Raw genomic sequence first — 22551 nt, 5'->3', positions numbered from 1 at the left:
ATCACCATTAGGTCGCCCATGGAACATCGGGTGAAATGTCGTGTCTCCTCACATCCACGCCGCTTGGGAAGATACATCGCAGGACCTGTGGAAGAGAACAGTTTGAGCTTCCAGATATGGGTGATAGGGTCACCATGGGACTGGGAAAAAGAGGTACATACAACAGTCCACACAACACAAGCGGGGAACATTGGGTCCAAATGCAACCCTCCGGCACTTGCATCACTACACATCCAAACATTCCCTGACCCGCATTGGTGTTTCATGGAATGTTTGGATGTGTAGTGACGCAAGTGCCGGAGTGCTGCACTTTGGACATTTCGGGGTGATTTTGGACAAGGGAGTCTTGTTGGTCAATGCATCTCACCTGAGGGGGTTGTCTGCTACATGGCGGAGGGTCAGGTCCACATCACCATTAGGTCGCCCATGGAACATCGGGTGAAATGTCGTGTCTCCTCACATCCACGCCGCTTGGGAAGATACATCGCAGGACCTGTGGAAGAGAACAGTTTGAGCTTCCAGATATGGGTGATAGGGTCACCATGGGACTGGGAAAAAGAGGTACATACAACAGTCCACACAACACAAGCGGGGAACATTGGGTCCAAATGCAACCCTCCGGCACTTGCATCACTACACATCCAAACATTCCCTGACCCGCATTGGTGTTTCATGGAATGTTTGGATGTGTAGTGACGCAAGTGCCGGAGTGCTGCACTTTGGACATTTCGGGGTGATTTTGGACAAGGGAGTCTTGTTGGTCAATGCATCTCACCTGAGGGGGTTGTCTGCTACATGGCGGAGGGTCAGGTCCACATCACCATTAGGTCGTCCATGGAACATCGGGTGAAATGTCGTGTCTCCTCACATCCACGCCACTTGGGAAGATACATCGCAGGACCTGTGGAAGAGAACAGTTTGAGCTTCCAGATATGGGTGATAGGGTCACCCTGGGACTGGGAAAAAGAGGTACATACAACAGTCCACACAACACAAGCGGGTTACAGCGGCCCAAATGCAACCCTCCGGCACTTGCATCACTACACATCCAAACATTCCCTGACCCGCATTGGTGTTTCATGGAATGTTTGGATGTGTAGTGACGCAAGTGCCGGAGTGCTGCACTTTGGACATTTCGGGGTGATTTTGGACAAGGGAGTCTTGTTGGTCAATGCATCTCACCTGAGGGGGTTGTCTGCTACATGGCGGAGGGTCAGGTCCACATCACCATTAGGTCGCCCATGGAACATCGGGTGAAATGTCGTGTCTCCTCACATCCACGCCGCTTGGGAAGATACATCGCAGGACCTGTGGAAGAGAACAGTTTGAGCTTCCAGATATGGGTGATAGGGTCACCATGGGACTGGGAAAAAGAGGTACATACAACAGTCCACACAACACAAGCGGGGAACATTGGGTCCAAATGCAACCCTCCGGCACTTGCATCACTACACATCCAAACATTCCCTGACCCGCATTGGTGTTTCATGGAATGTTTGGATGTGTAGTGACGCAAGTGCCGGAGTGCTGCACTTTGGACATTTCGGGGTGATTTTGGACAAGGGAGTCTTGTTGGTCAATGCATCTCACCTGAGGGGGTTGTCTGCTACATGGCGGAGGGTCAGGTCCACATCACCATTAGGTCGCCCATGGAACATCGGGTGAAATGTCGTGTCTCCTCACATCCACGCCGCTTGGGAAGATACATCGCAGGACCTGTGGAAGAGAACAGTTTGAGCTTCCAGATATGGGTGATAGGGTCACCATGGGACTGGGAAAAAGAGGTACATACAACAGTCCACACAACACAAGCGGGGAACATTGGGTCCAAATGCAACCCTCCGGCACTTGCATCACTACACATCCAAACATTCCCTGACCCGCATTGGTGTTTCATGGAATGTTTGGATGTGTAGTGACGCAAGTGCCGGAGTGCTGCACTTTGGACATTTCGGGGTGATTTTGGACAAGGGAGTCTTGTTGGTCAATGCATCTCACCTGAGGGGGTTGTCTGCTACATGGCGGAGGGTCAGGTCCACATCACCATTAGGTCGCCCATGGAACATCGGGTGAAATGTCGTGTCTCCTCACATCCACGCCGCTTGGGAAGATACATCGCAGGACCTGTGGAAGAGAACAGTTTGAGCTTCCAGATATGGGTGATAGGGTCACCATGGGACTGGGAAAAAGAGGTACATACAACAGTCCACACAACACAAGCGGGGAACATTGGGTCCAAATGCAACCCTCCGGCACTTGCATCACTACACATCCAAACATTCCCTGACCCGCATTGGTGTTTCATGGAATGTTTGGATGTGTAGTGACGCAAGTGCCGGAGTGCTGCACTTTGGACATTTCGGGGTGATTTTGGACAAGGGAGTCTTGTTGGTCAATGCATCTCACCTGAGGGGGTTGTCTGCTACATGGCGGAGGGTCAGGTCCACATCACCATTAGGTCGCCCATGGAACATCGGGTGAAATGTCGTGTCTCCTCACATCCACGCCGCTTGGGAAGATACATCGCAGGACCTGTGGAAGAGAACAGTTTGAGCTTCCAGATATGGGTGATAGGGTCACCATGGGACTGGGAAAAAGAGGTACATACAACAGTCCACACAACACAAGCGGGGAACATTGGGTCCAAATGCAACCCTCCGGCACTTGCATCACTACACATCCAAACATTCCCTGACCCGCATTGGTGTTTCATGGAATGTTTGGATGTGTAGTGACGCAAGTGCCGGAGTGCTGCACTTTGGACATTTCGGGGTGATTTTGGACAAGGGAGTCTTGTTGGTCAATGCATCTCACCTGAGGGGGTTGTCTGCTACATGGCGGAGGGTCAGGTCCACATCACCATTAGGTCGCCCATGGAACATCGGGTGAAATGTCGTGTCTCCTCACATCCACGCCGCTTGGGAAGATACATCGCAGGACCTGTGGAAGAGAACAGTTTGAGCTTCCAGATATGGGTGATAGGGTCACCATGGGACTGGGAAAAAGAGGTACATACAACAGTCCACACAACACAAGCGGGGAACATTGGGTCCAAATGCAACCCTCCGGCACTTGCATCACTACACATCCAAACATTCCCTGACCCGCATTGGTGTTTCATGGAATGTTTGGATGTGTAGTGACGCAAGTGCCGGAGTGCTGCACTTTGGACATTTCGGGGTGATTTTGGACAAGGGAGTCTTGTTGGTCAATGCATCTCACCTGAGGGGGTTGTCTGCTACATGGCGGAGGGTCAGGTCCACATCACCATTAGGTCGCCCATGGAACATCGGGTGAAATGTCGTGTCTCCTCACATCCACGCCGCTTGGGAAGATACATCGCAGGACCTGTGGAAGAGAACAGTTTGAGCTTCCAGATATGGGTGATAGGGTCACCATGGGACTGGGAAAAAGAGGTACATACAACAGTCCACACAACACAAGCGGGGAACATTGGGTCCAAATGCAACCCTCCGGCACTTGCATCACTACACATCCAAACATTCCCTGACCCGCATTGGTGTTTCATGGAATGTTTGGATGTGTAGTGACGCAAGTGCCGGAGTGCTGCACTTTGGACATTTCGGGGTGATTTTGGACAAGGGAGTCTTGTTGGTCAATGCATCTCACCTGAGGGGGTTGTCTGCTACATGGCGGAGGGTCAGGTCCACATCACCATTAGGTCGTCCATGGAACATCGGGTGAAATGTCGTGTCTCCTCACATCCACGCCACTTGGGAAGATACATCGCAGGACCTGTGGAAGAGAACAGTTTGAGCTTCCAGATATGGGTGATAGGGTCACCCTGGGACTGGGAAAAAGAGGTACATACAACAGTCCACACAACACAAGCGGGTTACAGCGGCCCAAATGCAACCCTCCGGCACTTGCATCACTACACATCCAAACATTCCCTGACCCGCATTGGTGTTTCATGGAATGTTTGGATGTGTAGTGACGCAAGTGCCGGAGTGCTGCACTTTGGACATTTCGGGGTGATTTTGGACAAGGGAGTCTTGTTGGTCAATGCATCTCACCTGAGGGGGTTGTCTGCTACATGGCGGAGGGTCAGGTCCACATCACCATTAGGTCGCCCATGGAACATCGGGTGAAATGTCGTGTCTCCTCACATCCACGCCGCTTGGGAAGATACATCGCAGGACCTGTGGAAGAGAACAGTTTGAGCTTCCAGATATGGGTGATAGGGTCACCATGGGACTGGGAAAAAGAGGTACATACAACAGTCCACACAACACAAGCGGGGAACATTGGGTCCAAATGCAACCCTCCGGCACTTGCATCACTACACATCCAAACATTCCCTGACCCGCATTGGTGTTTCATGGAATGTTTGGATGTGTAGTGACGCAAGTGCCGGAGTGCTGCACTTTGGACATTTCGGGGTGATTTTGGACAAGGGAGTCTTGTTGGTCAATGCATCTCACCTGAGGGGGTTGTCTGCTACATGGCGGAGGGTCAGGTCCACATCACCATTAGGTCGCCCATGGAACATCGGGTGAAATGTCGTGTCTCCTCACATCCACGCCGCTTGGGAAGATACATCGCAGGACCTGTGGAAGAGAACAGTTTGAGCTTCCAGATATGGGTGATAGGGTCACCATGGGACTGGGAAAAAGAGGTACATACAACAGTCCACACAACACAAGCGGGGAACATTGGGTCCAAATGCAACCCTCCGGCACTTGCATCACTACACATCCAAACATTCCCTGACCCGCATTGGTGTTTCATGGAATGTTTGGATGTGTAGTGACGCAAGTGCCGGAGTGCTGCACTTTGGACATTTCGGGGTGATTTTGGACAAGGGAGTCTTGTTGGTCAATGCATCTCACCTGAGGGGGTTGTCTGCTACATGGCGGAGGGTCAGGTCCACATCACCATTAGGTCGCCCATGGAACATCGGGTGAAATGTCGTGTCTCCTCACATCCACGCCGCTTGGGAAGATACATCGCAGGACCTGTGGAAGAGAACAGTTTGAGCTTCCAGATATGGGTGATAGGGTCACCATGGGACTGGGAAAAAGAGGTACATACAACAGTCCACACAACACAAGCGGGGAACATTGGGTCCAAATGCAACCCTCCGGCACTTGCATCACTACACATCCAAACATTCCCTGACCCGCATTGGTGTTTCATGGAATGTTTGGATGTGTAGTGACGCAAGTGCCGGAGTGCTGCACTTTGGACATTTCGGGGTGATTTTGGACAAGGGAGTCTTGTTGGTCAATGCATCTCACCTGAGGGGGTTGTCTGCTACATGGCGGAGGGTCAGGTCCACATCACCATTAGGTCGCCCATGGAACATCGGGTGAAATGTCGTGTCTCCTCACATCCACGCCGCTTGGGAAGATACATCGCAGGACCTGTGGAAGAGAACAGTTTGAGCTTCCAGATATGGGTGATAGGGTCACCATGGGACTGGGAAAAAGAGGTACATACAACAGTCCACACAACACAAGCGGGGAACATTGGGTCCAAATGCAACCCTCCGGCACTTGCATCACTACACATCCAAACATTCCCTGACACGCATTGGTGTTTCATGGAATGTTTGGATGTGTAGTGACGCAAGTGCCGGAGTGCTGCACTTTGGACATTTCGGGGTGATTTTGGACAAGGGAGTCTTGTTGGTCAATGCATCTCACCTGAGGGGGTTGTCTGCTACATGGCGGAGGGTCAGGTCCACATCACCATTAGGTCGTCCATGGAACATCGGGTGAAATGTCGTGTCTCCTCACATCCACGCCACTTGGGAAGATACATCGCAGGACCTGTGGAAGAGAACAGTTTGAGCTTCCAGATATGGGTGATAGGGTCACCCTGGGACTGGGAAAAAGAGGTACATACAACAGTCCACACAACACAAGCGGGTTACAGCGGCCCAAATGCAACCCTCCGGCACTTGCATCACTACACATCCAAACATTCCCTGACCCGCATTGGTGTTTCATGGAATGTTTGGATGTGTAGTGACGCAAGTGCCGGAGTGCTGCACTTTGGACATTTCGGGGTGATTTTGGACAAGGGAGTCTTGTTGGTCAATGCATCTCACCTGAGGGGGTTGTCTGCTACATGGCGGAGGGTCAGGTCCACATCACCATTAGGTCGCCCATGGAACATCGGGTGAAATGTTGTGTCTCCTCACATCCACGCCGCTTGGGAAGATACATCGCAGGACCTGTGGAAGAGAACAGTTTGAGCTTCCAGATATGGGTGATAGGGTCACCATGGGACTGGGAAAAAGAGGTACATACAACAGTCCACACAACACAAGCGGGGAACATTGGGTCCAAATGCAACCCTCCGGCACTTGCATCACTACACATCCAAACATTCCCTGACCCGCATTGGTGTTTCATGGAATGTTTGGATGTGTAGTGACGCAAGTGCCGGAGTGCTGCACTTTGGACATTTCGGGGTGATTTTGGACAAGGGAGTCTTGTTGGTCAATGCATCTCACCTGAGGGGGTTGTCTGCTACATGGCGGAGGGTCAGGTCCACATCACCATTAGGTCGTCCATGGAACATCGGGTGAAATGTCGTGTCTCCTCACATCCACGCCACTTGGGAAGATACATCGCAGGACCTGTGGAAGAGAACAGTTTGAGCTTCCAGATATGGGTGATAGGGTCACCCTGGGACTGGGAAAAAGAGGTACATACAACAGTCCACACAACCCAAGCGGGTTACAGCGGCCCAAATGCAACCCTCCGGCACTTGCATCACTACACATCCAAACATTCCCTGACCAGCATTGGTGTATCAGGAGGGAATGTTTGGATGTGCAGTCTTGCCAATGCCGGAGGGCTGCACTTTGGACATGCCAGGGTGATTTTGGACAAAGGGAGTTCTGGGCAATCCATCTCACCTGAGGGGGTTGTCTGCTACATGGCGGAGGGTCAGGTCCACATCACCATTAGGTCGCCCATGGTAGAGTTGGATAAAAGGGTCAAATATTTGCGGTAACCAAACAGGATAAAACAGGGGGGAACAAACTGTATAAACACGGCCTGGGGATATACATCAACAGGATGTAAAACTCTGTAATAGATAAATGAAGAGGTTTTTTTAAAAAAAATCCAATGTCAGTTTACACGATAATACAAATGTTGTCAGTATACTCACAGGTAACTGCAAAAAAATTTTGTATCACTGTCCGCCGGGAATCTTCTCCTTCGCCCATACCCACTGGTAGAGCAGAAGACCGGTTCCCGCGTAGGAAAGCACTACGACGAAGAGTCACCGGCAAACGGTTTGCGACACATATGTTGTGTAAAATACAACATGCATTTACCATGCCGCAAACCTTCGACGGTGAGTACAAAAGAGCACCGCCGGAAGTGTCTAAACATCGAAACCGGCTTTTAAGTACACCGAAGGCACGCTCAATTACTCCCCTCGATGCAATGTGTTTCTCTTGGTAACGTTTTTCTGCTCTACCAACAGGATTAGACAATGGGGTCAACAGCCACGGTTTGTTTGGATAACCCGCATCGCCTATAGAAAATATAAAAAAAATGTTAGGTACTTGTAAAAAATAATAAAAAAAATAATAATAAAATAATAAAAAAATGAAAATACATACCTAACAGCCAGCCACCAGGCATGTTTCCTGTTTCGAATTTGTCAAACAGCGATGACTGGCTTAGGATGAAGGAGTCGTGAGATGATCCAGGAAATCCCACAAAAATGTTCAAAAATCTCATGTTGACATCACAGACCGCCTGCACGTTCAGGGAATGGAACTGTTTTCGGTTCCGAAAACATTCCTCTGAATTCCGTGGCGGTCTGATCTGCACGTGGGTACAGTCAATCGCGCCCAGCACATTGGGAAATTTGTATTTGTTGAAAAAGCCTAATTTGATCTCACGACATTCGCTGTCCGTCTCTGGAAATGTGATGTACTGGATCGTCAATTTGCGGAAAGCCCTAATGACTTGGGTTATACAGCGCGACAGTGTCGACTGAGAAAAACCGCATGTTTGAGACAGTGTAGGCTGGAATGTGCCTGACGCCAAAAAATGTAACGTCCCCAGCAGTTTCTGAAAACCGCTGATTGCACGATTTGACCGTGCCCGAGGTTCCAAGTCGGCCTCCAACAGAGCGTACAGCGAATATATGTCGCGAGTCGATAAGCGATAATTTTGTATCACCTCGAACTCGCTGAGATCCTCCAGTTCACGCCTAGTGCGATACTGGCGTGGACGTGGAAATGAAACCCGCAATACTGGCTCACCCAATGCAGACATTTGCTGACCTGGATCCTGATGTTCATCTGCACTTTCTTCCTCCATCAAGCTTGCAGCCAGCATGAACAACACAATCTGGTCAGAAAAAGGCTCCATCATTGTAGTCAGTACAAAAATAGGAATGTGTTTTAAAACGCAGGGATTTTCCTAAAAAAACGATTCCACAGAGCTGACTGTAAAATGGCTCCTTCTCCCTGTAGTCTCAAACCCAGGAGTGAGGAGATAGGAGGGGCTTTGCAGAAGTGTATCCTGGGTAAAACTGTGGAATCATGGGTAAAATTCCCTCAGGAGATTGAAGAAAAAAATATTCCTTTAAAAAATCAATTAAATAATACTTGTGAAGCCAAAAAAGACAAACCAAGTAGATAATCCTTTCAAATATAAATAGATATGCTACTAGCAATCCTCAAATATCCCAAAAAATGATGTTCTAAAAATTTTTTTTGAGAACCCGCCAGTCAACTGAGGCGGACTGAAATAGGCGAATTTGCGGTCGAAAAGTACTGCAGGCGAATTTCCAAACTTGAATTGAATATGCTTGGGGCGAATTGCAGCATCTGTACCATTGCAGAAAAGTCGAATGCGAAAAAAGTCGAATTGACAAAAGTCGAATTCTGAATGTCCGTTTTTTTGCGAAAAAGTACTGTACTGCATAGGCGAATTGATTTTTTGAGGCGAAAACGTTCCGGAATTCGACTTTTTCTGAAATTCGACCGCAATTGCATATACCCCAAAGTGAACAGAGAAGCCCAGAGGCTAAGGAACTGGGTATCTCCCTTGTATTAGAACTGCTCAGATGGAAAAAACAAGATGTTGTGTTTTGATACGTAGAGAACCCGAAATGCTGTTGCTAAGGGCAACAGCAAAACCCTAAAGGGTTACCAACGGGTGTGGCAGTAAACTCCTTGGTCAGAGATGGAATGATAGACACAAGGAGAGTCTCCACAATCCTAATTCTCACTTGCCGTGCACAGGTTTTAGCTTACTGCCACTAAACTGACCCCTGACACCTAGCACAGTGAGACAGGATTAGACAGGCAAGTCTTAGAATACAGCCGCAAACTTGCTAAGTTCAGAGTAGTAACAGAACCCCAGCAAGCTAAACGACTGACTCCAGTCTTAATGCTAGGTCTGGATTGGCAGAGTGTAATACCAAATCCCCAGGCCTATTTGCAGTAAGCAACAAACAAATACAAAGCTACACAGTACTGGCTAACTTTCATGAACTGACTAACCAACAAAGATTCAGCAGCATCTGCTTACTCTGAAAAGAGGCCTTATAAAGCAGGTGCTGTCCACGCCCCACTCAGACCTCACAGACTGTGAGCACAAAAACCAGCACCGGATCCCCTGCCGTGCACAGAGCCTATAACCACTGCACAGCAAAAGACCCGAACCGGAGTATCAGCTGCGCTCAGGTTACTCCACTAGCACTTGTCTCCCGGTTGCCATGACGACGTGGCAGCACAGGGCAGGAGACCCTAACATTACCATCTCTCCCCATTGGCAGTCAGGCTTCTCAGTGCTGGCAGATCCCAGGCAGGAAAGAAGGAGGAGGAGGAGGGAGGGGGACTGGAGCCGCAGCAGCGCTATGTAATTGGTAGAGGCACCGATGTAGCAGTCCCCTCTCCTTCATCATTGGCTGGCCGCAGCTGTGAATGCTGGGATGAGGGAAGCGCATCCCAGCATTCACAGCAGCGCCGGGCAGCCAATGCAGAAGGAGAAGGGACTGCTGCAGTGGCGCCACTACCAATTACATAGCGCTGTTGCGTCTCCAGTCCCCGTCCCTCCTCCTCCTCCCCTGCCTCCGGATTCTCCAGCGCGGCGCACACAGCACAGAACAGGCGGCTTGTAATGAGTCAATTTGGCTCATTACAAGCCGCTGGCCGTTGCGCCCTGGGGGTGTATAGACGGGTCCACCAGGAGCCATTGGCACTTTAAGAGTTTAATAGTGTGGGCTGGCTCCTTTCTCTATGCCCCTCCTACCAGACTCAGTCTAGAAACTGTGCCCGAGGAGACGAACAACTTCGAAAGAAGGATTTTACACAGATAGTGGTGAGATTCATAACAGCTCATAACAGCTCACACATTACAACAGAAACCCAAGCTAACCAGCTTGAAGCGATTCAGTAACGGCTGAACAACAGTACTCAACCAAGGAACAAGGCAGTACTGATCCAAGTAACAACTGCAGAAAAATGAAGCGCCTCTAAGGACTATGAGAAAAGGGTTTACCGGTAGGTAATAAAATCCTATTTTCTCTTACATCCTAGAGGATACTGGGGTCCACATTAGTACCATAGGGATGTACCAAAGCTCCCAGTATGGAAGGGAGAGCGCGGAGGCTCCTGCAGAACTGCTTGACCAAACTTTAGGTCCTCAGAGGCCAAAGTATCGAACTTGTAGAACTTAGCAAACGTGTTCGACCCTGACCAAGTAGCTGCTCTGCAAAGTTGTAAAGCGGAGACACCCAGGGCAGCCACCCAGGAAGAACCCACTTTACGAGTAGAGTGGGCCTTAACAAACGTAGGACACGACAATCCTGCCGTAGAATAAGCATGCTGGATAGTGAACCTAATCTAGCGAGAAATCGTCTGCTTAGAAGAAGGACACCCAACCTTGTTGGGATCATAAAGGGCAAATAGAACGTCTGAATTTCTGTGAAGGGAAGGCCTCTTCACATAAATCTTCAAAGCCCTCAGAACATAAAAGGACTTTGAAGTAATTGAGGAGTCAGTAGCCACTGGCACCACAATAGGTTGGTTGATATGAAAAGCCGACACAACTATCGGAAGAAATTGCTGACGCGTCCTGAGCTCAGCTCTATCTTTATGAAAAATCAAGTAGGGGCTCTTGTAGGACAATGCCCGCAATTCCAACACACATCTAGCAGATGCCAATGCCAACAGCGGGACCAAGTAAGAAACTTGACCTAAACCTCCTGTAAAGGCTCGAACCAACCAGGTTGGATGTGCAGAACCCCTTTAAAGAAAGTCTGAACCTCAGGGAGGGCAGCCAGTTATTTCTGGAAGAGAATGGACAAGGCCAAAATCTGGACTTTTATGGAGCCCAGGCACAGGCCCACATCCACCCCTGCTTGCAGGAAGCGGAGAAACCGTCCAAGTTGAAACTCCACCGTAGGAAACTTCTTGGAATCACACCAAGACACGTACTTTTTCCAAATCCGATGGTAATATTTTGACGTTACCCCCTTCCTAGCCTGTATCAGGGTAGGAATAACCTCACTCGGGATACCCTTCTGAGCTAAGATCTGGCGTTCAACCTCCATGCCGTCAAACGTAGCAGTGGTAAGTCTTGATAAGCGAACGGGACCTGTTGCAGAAGGTCCTCTCGAAGAGGAAGAGGACTTGGATCTTCCAGCAGTAATTCCAGAAGATCATTCTTGGCCAGTCCGGAGCAATGAGGATCGCCTGAACTCTTACTCTTTTGATTATTTTGAGAATCCTTGTGATGAGCGGAAGAGGAGGGAACACATACACCGACTTGAACACCCACGGAGTTACCAGGGCGTCCACCGCCACTGCCTGTGGATCCCTCGACCTGGAGCAATACCTCCAAAGCTTCTTGTTGAGACGTGAGGCCATCATGTCTATTTGAGGTATGCCCCAAAGACTCGTCACCTCTGCGAACATCTCTGGGTGGAGGCCCCACTCTCCCAGATGGAGATCGTGTCTGCTGAGGAAGTCCGCTTCCCAGTTGTCCACTCCCGGAATGAAAATTGCTGACAGCGCCACCGCGTGCTTTTTTGCCCAGAGGATGATTCTTGTTACCTCTGACATTGCAGCTCTGCTTTTCGTTCCGCCTTGTCGGTTTATGTAGGCCACTGTTGTTGCATTGTCCGACTGAAACTGAATGGTCTGATCTTTTAGAAGATATGCCGCTTGTACACGGCCCTTAGTTCCAGAATGTTTATCAGAAGGATGGATTCCAGACTTGACCACCTTCCTTGGAAGTTTTCCCCCTGGGTGACTGCTCCCCAACCTCTGAGACTGGCATCCGTGGTTAGGAGGATCCAATTCTGAATCCCGAACCTGCGACCCTCTAGTAGGTGAGAAGATTGCAGACACCAGAGGAGTGATATTCTGGCTTTCAGTGACAGACGTATCCTCTTTGTCCAGGAGATCCAGTTGGAATGACCGTGCATGAAATCTTCCGTACTGTAGAGCCTAGTGGGAGGCATCCATCTTCCCTAGAAGGCAAATGCACTGATGAACCGATACACGAGCTGGCTTCAGGACATCCCGGACCATTGTTTGTATCACCAACGCTTTCTCCTCCGGCAGAAACCCCTCTGTACTTCCGTGTCAAGGATCATCCCCAGGAAGGACAGTCTCCTTGTCAGCTCCAGATGCGACTTTGGAAGATTCAGGATCCACCCACGATCCTGTACTTGAGTCATGAGAGCAATACTCTGTAACAGCTTCTCGCTGGAAGACGCTTTTATCAGCAGGTCATCCAGACAAGGATGTATGGGGGTCATTCCGAGTTGTTCGCTCGTTATTTTTTTCTCGCAACAGAGCGATTAGTCGCTAATGCGCATGCGCAATGTCCGCACTGCGACTGCGCCAAGTAAATTTGCTATGCAGTTAGGTATTTTACTCACTTTTTTTCATCGTTCTGGTGATCGTAATGTGATTGACAGGAAGTGGGTGTTTTTGGGCGGAAACAAGCCGTTTTATGGGAGTGTGCGAAAAAATGCTACCGTTTCCGGAAAAAAACGCGGGAGTGGCTGAAGAAACGGGGGAGTGTCTGGGCGAACGCTGGGTGTGTTTGTGACGTCAAACCAGGAACTAAACGGACTGAACTAATCGCAGATGCCGAGTAAGTCTGAAGCTACTCAGAAACTGCTAAGAAGTGTCTAATTGCATTTTTGAGAATCGTTCGTTCGCAATTTTTATAAGCTAAGATTCACTCCCAGTAGGCGGCGGCTTAGCGTGTGCAATGCTGCTAAAAGCAGCTTGCGAGCGAACAACTCGGAATGAGGGCCTATGTTCACACCCTGCTTGCGGAGGCGTAGCATCAGCTCCGCCATCACCTTGAACACTCTTGGTGCCATGGAGAGGCCAAACGGCAGTGCCTGGAACTGATAGTGACAGTCCAGTAGCGCAAATCTGAGATAAGCCTGGTGAAGCGGCCAGATCAGGATGTGAAGGTATGCATCCTTGATATCCAGGGATACCAGGAATTCCCCTTCCTCCAGACCTGAGATCACCGCTCTCAGAGACGCCATCTTGAAATTGAATCCCCTTAAGTAGGGGTTCTATGACTTTAGGTTTAATATCGGTCTTACCGAACCATCCGGTTTCGGTACCACAAACAGGTTTGAATAATAACCCTTGTGCTGTATTTGAGGTGGAACTGGAACAATAACATTTGACCTTAGCAACTTTTGAATGGCTTCCTGTAGGATAGCACTTTCTGTCAGCGAAGCTGGCAAGCCTGATTTGAAGAATCTGTGAGGTGGAAGTTCCTGAAACTCCAGTCTGTACCCATGGGTAACAATATCCATTACCCAGGGATCCAGGCATGAGGACGCCCAGACATGACTGAAATTTCTTAGTCTTGCTCCCACCTGCCCGATCTCCAGGCTGGGAGGTCCACCGTCATGCCGAGGATTCTGAGGGAATAGAACCAGGTTTCTGATCCTGGGAACCTGTGAGTGCAGGTTTTCGGGATTTCCCCCAGCCACCTCTAAAGGCAGTGGAGGGGGATTTGGACCTTTTTTGCTTTAGCGGTCCAAAAGGACTGCATTGCAGACGTAGGATATGATTTCTTAGTCGGTGGTGTAGCAGAGGGAAGAAAAGTTGACTTACCAGCAGTTGCCGTGGAGATCCACGCATCTAACGATCCCTTTTAGGGATCTGAATTTTTTTCTCCGGGTTTTCCCAGGATTTTCAAACAATGCGTTCAATTCCTTAGACGCAGGGAAGGTAAGGGAGGCTTTCTTATTGTCTGTAAAGTAAGCCTCCTCCATCTGCTCAGGAACCTTATCAGTAATGTGTAAAACATCCTTAATAGCCTCAATCATGAGTTGCACCCCCTTAGCAAGGGATGCCTCTCCCCCCGTATATCCCCATCCCCGTCCTCTGAATCACAGTCGGTATCCGTGTTGACATGCATTATTTTTGCAAGAGCATGCTTTTTATGATATATATCAGGGGTCCTGGATGAGGTAGTGGGAGTTGAACACGACAAAACCTCTACAGATCTTTTCAAACCCTGTGTTTCAGTCTCATTATGAGCTGTCCTAGAGGAAATCTGGGATATCATTCCCTTAATAGAAGCCACCCATTGGGGTTCGGATTCAGAGGTCTGACACAGTACATTGCATTCCTGAGTACATGGAATAGACTCCTCTGGAGAAGATACACACTCTGCAGCACAAGATACAGAGTTCCTACACATGGTAATGTGAGATATATACACACACACACACACACACACACACACACACACACACACACACACACACACACACACAGGAAAATGTCAGACACAGTATCCCTGTACCTTTCTCTTTAAAAAAATAATGAATCTAAAAGAACTCCTAGGAGCTCCCCTAGCTGTGACCAGCTCCTCCGTACACATTTTCTAAACTGAGTTTGGTAGAAGGGGCATAAAGGGAGGAGCCAGCCCACACTATTAAACTCTTAAAGTGCCCATGGATCCCAAGGGTTAGGTGCCATCACAGGGAGTATGGAGTATAAGATAGTGTAAGTAAGAGAAGGCAAGGTAAATGATGGAGAAAGCCCTGCTCTTGCAAGCTTACAATCTAAAAGGTGATGGGCTAACACACCAGGGTGACATAAAATGGGTAGACTGTGAGCGTGGAAAAGAGGGTTAGGAGGATAGTTGGCTGGGGTTGGTGAAGAAGTGGGTCTTGAGAGCCCAATTTAAGTTTTGTAGAGAGGTGGAGAGTCGGATGGGGAGAGGCAGAGAATTCCAGAGACAGGGCGCAGCAAGTGAGAAATCTTGGAGGTAGGAGTGGGAGGAGGAAATCAGTTGGCAGGAGAGGCGACGTGCATTAGCGAAGAGAACGGGTGGTGGTGTAAAGGGAAATAAGGTCAGAGATGTAAATCGGGGAGGAGTGGGTGAGGGCTTTTTAAGTGAGTTTGAGACGTTTGAATTGGATTCTGAAGGGGAAGGAGAGCCAGTGAAGGGCTTGTAGGAGAGGGGAGGTGGACTTAGTACATTTGGTGAGGAAGATGGGCCAGGCCGCAGCATTAAGGGTAGATTGGAGTGGAGATATGTATGTATTAGGGGTGCCAGTCAGGAGGAGATTACAGTAGTCCAGTTTGGAGATGACCGGTGAGTGGATCAGGGTCTTTGTGGAATTCTGGGTGTGAAAGGGTCTGATCCTGGAAATATTTTTTAGATGAAAACGGCAGCACTGTGAGAGGTGCTGAATGTGTGGTGTGAAGGAGAGGAAGGAGGGAAGGATTACTCTAAGACAGCGCACTTGGGGGCTAAAGTAGATAGTAGTGCCATCAGTAGATAATGACATTGTGGGAGGTGAGGTTATGCGGCAGGGAGGGAAGATGATCAGCTCGGTCTTAGACATGTTAGGTGTAATAAAGCGCTGGGACATCCAAACAGAGACAGCAGAGAGACAGTTGGATATATATGAGGAGAGCAGGGGAGAGGTCCGGAGAGAGGAAAGATAGATTTGGGTGTCATCAGCATAGAGATGATATTGGAAATCAAAAGAACTAATGAGCTTACCTAGTGAGGATGTATAGAGAGAAAAGAAGAGGACCAAGGACAGAACCTTGAGGGACACCTACAGTTAGTGGAAGTGGGGGGAGGTGGAGTCATGAGAGGAGACAGAGTAGAGAATGGTCAGAAAGGTAGGAAGACAGCCAAGAGAGGGCAGTATCACACAGACCAATAGAGTGAAGGATCTGCAGGAGAGGGTGGTCCACAGTGTAAAAAACAGCAGAGAGGTCAAGAAGAATAAGTAGAGAGTAGGATTTAGCAGCATGGAGGTCATTGCAGACTTTTGTAAATGCAGTTTCAGTGGAGTGGAGAGGACAGAAGCCAGACTGGAATGGGTCAAGCAGTGAGTGTGAGGAAACAAAGAAAGTAAATATTATAAAACAGGCCGCTCCACCTGTAGAGTAGGATGCCACAGGCCGTTACTCCTGTCTATTATGACAACACAGGATACTACCCCTGTATATTATGACAACACAGGCCGCTCCCCCTGTATATTATGACAACACAGGCCGCTCCCCTGTATACTATGACAACACAGGCCTCTCCCCTTGTATATTATGACAATACAGGCCGCTCCTCCTGTATATTAGGACAACACAGGATGCTCCCCCTGTATATTATGACAACACAGCCTGCTACCCCTGTATATAATGACAACACAGGCCGCTCCCCCTGTATATTATGACAACACAGTATGCTACCCCTGTATATTATGACAACACAGGATGCTACCCATTTATATTATGACAACACAGGATGCTACCCCTATATATTATGACAACACAGGCGGCTCCCCCTGTATACTATGACAACACAGGCGGCTCCCCCTGCATATTATGACAACACAGGCCGCTCCTGCTGTACATTATGACAACACAGGATGCTACCCCTGTATACTATGACAACACAGGCCGCTCACCCTGTATATTATGACAACACAGGATCCTACTCCTGTATACTATGACAGCACAGGATACTACCCCTGTATATTATGACAGCACAGGATGCTACCCTGTATATTATGACAACACAGGCCACTCCTTCTGTATAGAAAGACAATACATGCCACTCACCCTATATAATAGTAACAAGACACAACAGACCCCCCCCCGTATAAAAGGGCAACACAGGCCGCTCCCCCTGTAGAGTAGGACAAACATGCCGCTCCCCTGTATATTAATACAGCTCCCCTGTATATTAATGCATCACAGGCCCCTATCTCTGTATAGAATTATGGTAACGGCGGGGTCTGCGCCACCTGTATTAGGGTAATGGCGGGGTCTGCGCCACCTGTATTAGGGTAACGGCGGGGTCTGCGCCACCTGTATTATGGTAACGGCGGGGTCTGCTCCACCTGTATTACAGTAACGGCGGGGTCTGCGCCACCTGTATTACACTAACGGCGGGGTCTGCTCCACCTGTATTACAGTAACGGCGGGGTCTGCGCCACCTGTATTACACTAACGGCGGGGTCTGCGCCACCTGTATTATGGTAACGGTGGGGTCCGTGCCCCCCTGTATTACGGTAATGGTGGGGTCCGCGCCCCCTGTATTACGGTAACTGAGGGTTCTGCGTTCCCTGTATTAGGTAACGGCGGGGTCTGCGCCATCTGTATTGCGGTAACGGCAGGGTGTATGCCACCTCTATTATGGTAATGGCGGGGTCTGCGCCACCTGTATTATGGTAATGGCGGGGTCTGCGCCACCTGTATTATGGTAACTGTGGTGTCTGCGCCAGCTGTATTACGGTAACGGCAGGGTCTGCGCCACCTGTATTAAGGTAATGGCGGGGTCTGCTCCACCTGTATTACGGTAACGGCGGGGTCTGCGCCACCTGTATTACGGTAACGGCGGGATCTGCGCTACCTGTATTACGGTAACGGCGGGATCTGCGCTACCTGTATTACGGTAACGGCGGGGTCTGCACCACCTGTATTGCGGTAACGGTGGGGTCTGCGCCACCTGTATTGCGGTAACGGCGGGGTCTGCGCCACCTGTATTGCGGTAACGGCGGGGTCTGTGCCCCCAGTATTATGGTAACGGCGGGGTCTGCGCCACCTGTATTACTGTAACAGCGGGTGGTCTGCGCCCCCTGTATTATGGTAAAGGCGGGGTCTGCTCCACCTGTATTACGGTAACGGCGGGGTCTGCGCCACCTGTATTACGGTAACGGCGAGGTCTGTACCACCTGTATTACGGTAACGGCGGGGTCTGCGCCCCCTGTATTACGGTAACAACGGGGTCTGCACCACCTGTATCACGATAACGGCGGAGTCCGCGCCCCCTGTATTACGGTAACGACGGGGTCTGCTACACCTGTATTACACTAATAGGACACTAGAGTGTCAGCCACCTGTACAGGGATAATGCAGCACCAGAGGCTGCTCCAGCTGCACTATAACAAGGCACCAGAGGCTGCTCCCCCTGTAGTACAGAACCTGACACCAGAGCTGCTCAGCCTATAGAATAATAATAATAATATCATTACCTGCTGCCAGACACAGCAATGGCTGCTCTCTGCTCCTGCTGCCTTGTGGGAATGATAGAAGGAAGGCGGAGCTCAGACCAGGGGAAAATGGCCGCCGCTCCTGACGTCACTACACGGCCAGGGAACCTATTGCTGCTGCCTGACTTGTCTACAAGAAAATGGCCGCCGGCCTCCTGCACTGAGGACATATATGGTCATTACAGAGCGCGGACTGTGGGCGGCGTGTAGGAGGGGTGCGGCCAGTAACTAGGAAGCGGCCTGTGCCAATCATTCCCTCCTTCCGGCCTGTGCGGTCCACCTTACTTCCGGTCACTGCATTCTATTCCACACACAGGAATCCTCACTGTCCGTAGAGATCAGGTAATGGCGTCTTACTATACAGGAGTAGCAGCCTGTGGTGTCCTTTTATTATTATTAAACAGGGGGAGCAGCCTGTGGTGTCCTGTTATTATTATTAAACAGGGGGAGCGGCCTGTGGTGTCCTGTTATTATTATTAAACAGGGGGAGCGGCCTGTGGTGTCCTGTTGTTATTATACAGATGGAGTGGCCTGTTGTGACCTGTTATTATTATTATTATACGGGGGAGCAGCCTGTGATTTCCAGTTGTTGTTATTATTATTATTATTATACAGGTGGAGCAGCCTGTGGTGTCCTGATAAAAATTTTATACAGGGGGAGCGGCCTGTGGTGTCCTGTTGTTGTTGTTATTATTATTATTATACAGGAGGAGCAGCCTGTGGCATCCTGTTAGTATTATACAGGGGGAGCAGCCTGTGGTGTCCAGTTATTATTATACAGGAGAAGCAGCCTGTGGTGTCCTGTTATTATTATTATTATTATTATTATTATTATTATTATTATACAAAATGAGCAGCCAGTGGTGTCCTGTTGTTGTTACTATTATACAGGGGGAGCAGCCTGTGGTGTACAGTTGTTGTTGTTATTATTATACAGGAGAAACAGCCTGTGGTGTCCTGTATCTTTTTTTATTATTATACAGAGGGAGCACCATGTGGTGTCCAGTTGATGATGTTATTATTATTATACAGGAGGAGCAGCCTGTGGTGTCCTGATAAAAAATTTATACAGGGGGATCGGCCTGTGGTGTCCTCCTGTTGTTATTATTTTTATTGTACAGGGGAAGTAGCCTGGGGTGTCCTGTTGTTATGATTTTTATACAGGAGGAGCAGCCTGTGGTGTCCTGTTATTATTTTTATACTGGGGTGCAGCCTTTAGTGTTGTTGTTGTTGTTGTTGTTGTTTAAAATTATTATTAGTAATTTTATAATATGTAATTGTGGGGATTGAAAATATTGCTCAAATTCTAGGATATATTAAAGCAGAGACCATAATATACCTGGCATGTGTAACAGATGATAATTGGAGCAGTATGGAGCAAATGTATATCACACTCCTGGGAGTGTCACTGTGACATCAATTATATCTATAGTAATAATACAGGGACATGACTGGGGAGGCGAGGGGATCTGGGAGCATAACAGTGACTTCACTTATATCTATAGTAATAATACAGGGACATGAGTGGGGAGGTGAGGGGATCTGGGAGCATCACTTACATCTATAGTAATAATACAGGGACATGACTGGTGAGGTGAGATCATTATACAGTAACACCGGGGGACGTGTCTGGGTGTTGACTGGGGAGGTGACTGCTGGGAATGGAACATTATACAGTAACACGCGGATGTGTTTAGGTGATGACTGGGGAGGTGACTGCTTGGAAGGGACATTATACAGTAACACAGGGGGATGTGTCTGGGTGATGACTGGAAAGGTGACTGCTGAGAATGGGACATTATACAGTAACACCAGTGGATGTGTCTGGGTGATGACTGGAGAGGTGACTGCTGGGAATGGGACATTATACAGTAACACCAGTGGATGTGTCTGGGTGATGACTGGAGAGGTGACTGCTGGGAATGGGACATTATACAGTAACACCGGGGGACGTGTCTGGGTGATGACTGGATTGTTGACTGCAGGGAATGGGGCTTTATACAGTAACACCAGGGGACGTGTCTGGGTGATGACTGGAGAGGTGACTGCTGGGAATGGGACTTTATACAGTAACACCAGGGGACGTGTCTGGGTGACGACTGGAGAGGTGACTGCTGGGAATGGGACATTATACAGTAACACCAGGGGACGTGTCTGGGTGATGACTAGAGAGGTGACTGACAGGATTGGGGCATTGTACAGTAACACCAGGGGATGTGTCTGGGTGATGACTGGGGAGGTGACTGCTGGGAATGGGACATTATACAGCAACACCGGGGGATGTGTCTGGATGTTGACTGGAGAGGTGATTGCTGGGAATGGGACATTATACAGTAACACGCGGATGTGTCTGGGTGATGACTGGGAAGGTGACTGCTGGGAATGGGGCATTATACAGTAACACCAGGGGATGTGTCTGGGTGATGACTGGAGAGGTGACTGCTGGGAATGGGACATTATACAGTAACACAGAGGGACGTGTCTGGGTGACGACTGGAGAGGTGACTGCTGGGAATGGGGCATTATACAGTAACACCAGGGGATGTGTCTGGGTGATGACTGGAGAGGTGACTGCTGGGAATGGGACATTATACAGTAACACAGAGGGACGTGTCTGGGTGACGACTGGAGAGGTGACTGCTGGGAATGGGACATTATACAGTAACACCGGGGGACGTGTCCGGGTGATGACTGGAGAGGTGACTGCTGGGAATGGGACATTATACAGTAACACCGGGGGACGTGTCTGGATGATGACTGGGGAGGTGACTGCCGGGAATGAGGCATTATACAGTAACACCAGGGGACGTGTCTGGATGTTGACTGGAGAGGTGACTGCTGGGAATGGGACATTATACAGCAACACCGGGGGACGTGTCTGGATGTTGACTGGAGAGGTGACTGCTGGGAATGGGACATTATACAGTAACACGCGGATGTGTCTGGGTGATGACTGGGAAGGTGACTGCTGGGAATGGGGCATTATACAGTAACACCAGGGAATCTGTCTGGGTGATGACTGGAGAGGTGACTGCTGGGAATGGGGCATTATACAGTAACACCAGGGGATGTGTCTGGGTGATGACTGTATCACTGTGTGTCAGGTACCTATAAGGTGTCAGGATGTCACTGTCTATGTATCCATGCAGGAGGGGGAGTATATAGAGGAACACAGGGGTCTGTACAAGGACGTGATGATGGAGAATCACCGGCCCCTCACATCACTGGGTAAGAGGAGACTGTCATGTATTGTACAGGGGAGAGCAGGTATGGGGGCCCCTATATACACACATCATCTGATAATCACATATATACACTGTACTCAGTCACTGTGTGTCTCCTACAGATGGGCCCAGTAACAGAGATACCCCAGAGAGATGTCCCCGTCCTCTGTATTCCCAGGATTGTACAGAGGAGAATCACAGGATCCCACAGGAGGATCAGGTAGGTGGGATTTAGGGTCTCCCCAATATACCAAAGTGACTGTCACTATATGATCTGTAGAGGAGCTGTGTGTCTTATACACTGATATTATACTGTTTCACCTCAGCTTAATCTGACTGTGCAAATGTCATTATAGTGTTTGTTTGTCTTTTAGGTAGAACGTCAGTCTGATATTAAAACAGAAGATATAGAGGGAGAAGAAGAGACACATGTGACTGATATAAAGGCAGAAGATACAGAGGGAGAAGAAGAGACATATGTGACTGATATAAAGGCAGAAGATATAGAGGGAGAAGAAGAGATGTATGTGACTGATATAAAGGCAGAAGATATAGAGGGAGAAGAAGAGATGTATGTGACTGATATAAAGGCAGAAGATACAGAGGGAGAAGAAGAGACGTATGTGACTGATATAATGGCAGAAGATATAGAGGGAGAAGAAGAGACGTATGTGACTGATATAAAGGCAGAAGATACAGAGGGAGAAGAAGAGACGTATGTGACTGATATGAAGGCAGAAGATATAGAGGGAGAAGAAGAGACGTATGTGACTGATATGAAGGCAGAAGATATAGAGGGAGAAGAAGAGAC

At 49.1% G+C, this 22551-nt stretch overlaps 2 protein-coding genes and 2 long non-coding RNA genes across 5 annotated transcripts in view; 1 reads left to right on the top strand and 3 right to left on the bottom strand.

Moving 5' to 3' along the window:
• Window positions 1-22551, top strand: part of LOC134984315 (zinc finger protein 605-like) — a 124251-nt gene that overhangs the window by 59373 nt on the left and 42327 nt on the right. The gene's annotated exons all lie outside the window — the stretch shown is intronic.
• Window positions 330-1308, bottom strand: LOC134984319 (uncharacterized). The gene is made up of 3 exons (XR_010191732.1): window positions 1183-1308; window positions 776-901; window positions 330-493 (listed from the first exon to the last, which is right to left on the bottom strand). It is a non-coding gene; the product is annotated as an uncharacterized LOC134984319 (long non-coding RNA).
• Window positions 3185-4163, bottom strand: LOC134984318 (uncharacterized). The gene is made up of 3 exons (XR_010191731.1): window positions 4038-4163; window positions 3631-3756; window positions 3185-3348 (listed from the first exon to the last, which is right to left on the bottom strand). It is a non-coding gene; the product is annotated as an uncharacterized LOC134984318 (long non-coding RNA).
• Window positions 6868-8588, bottom strand: LOC134984312 (putative nuclease HARBI1). 2 transcript variants are annotated; one of them, XM_063949926.1, is made up of 3 exons: window positions 7610-8588; window positions 7150-7521; window positions 6868-7065 (listed from the first exon to the last, which is right to left on the bottom strand). In XM_063949926.1, coding segments are annotated over exons 1-3 (1137 nt in total). In that variant the 5' UTR covers window positions 8373-8588; the 3' UTR covers window positions 6868-7063. The 2 variants fall into 2 exon arrangements, with proteins under 2 accessions (XP_063805996.1, XP_063805995.1); XM_063949925.1 differs by having other exon boundaries at window positions 6868-7521.

This window comes from Pseudophryne corroboree (genome assembly GCF_028390025.1).
Source record: "Pseudophryne corroboree isolate aPseCor3 chromosome 3 unlocalized genomic scaffold, aPseCor3.hap2 SUPER_3_unloc_49, whole genome shotgun sequence".
Taxonomy (NCBI): Eukaryota; Metazoa; Chordata; class Amphibia; order Anura; family Myobatrachidae; genus Pseudophryne; species Pseudophryne corroboree.
This window is presented reverse-complemented; position numbering and strand designations above follow the sequence as displayed.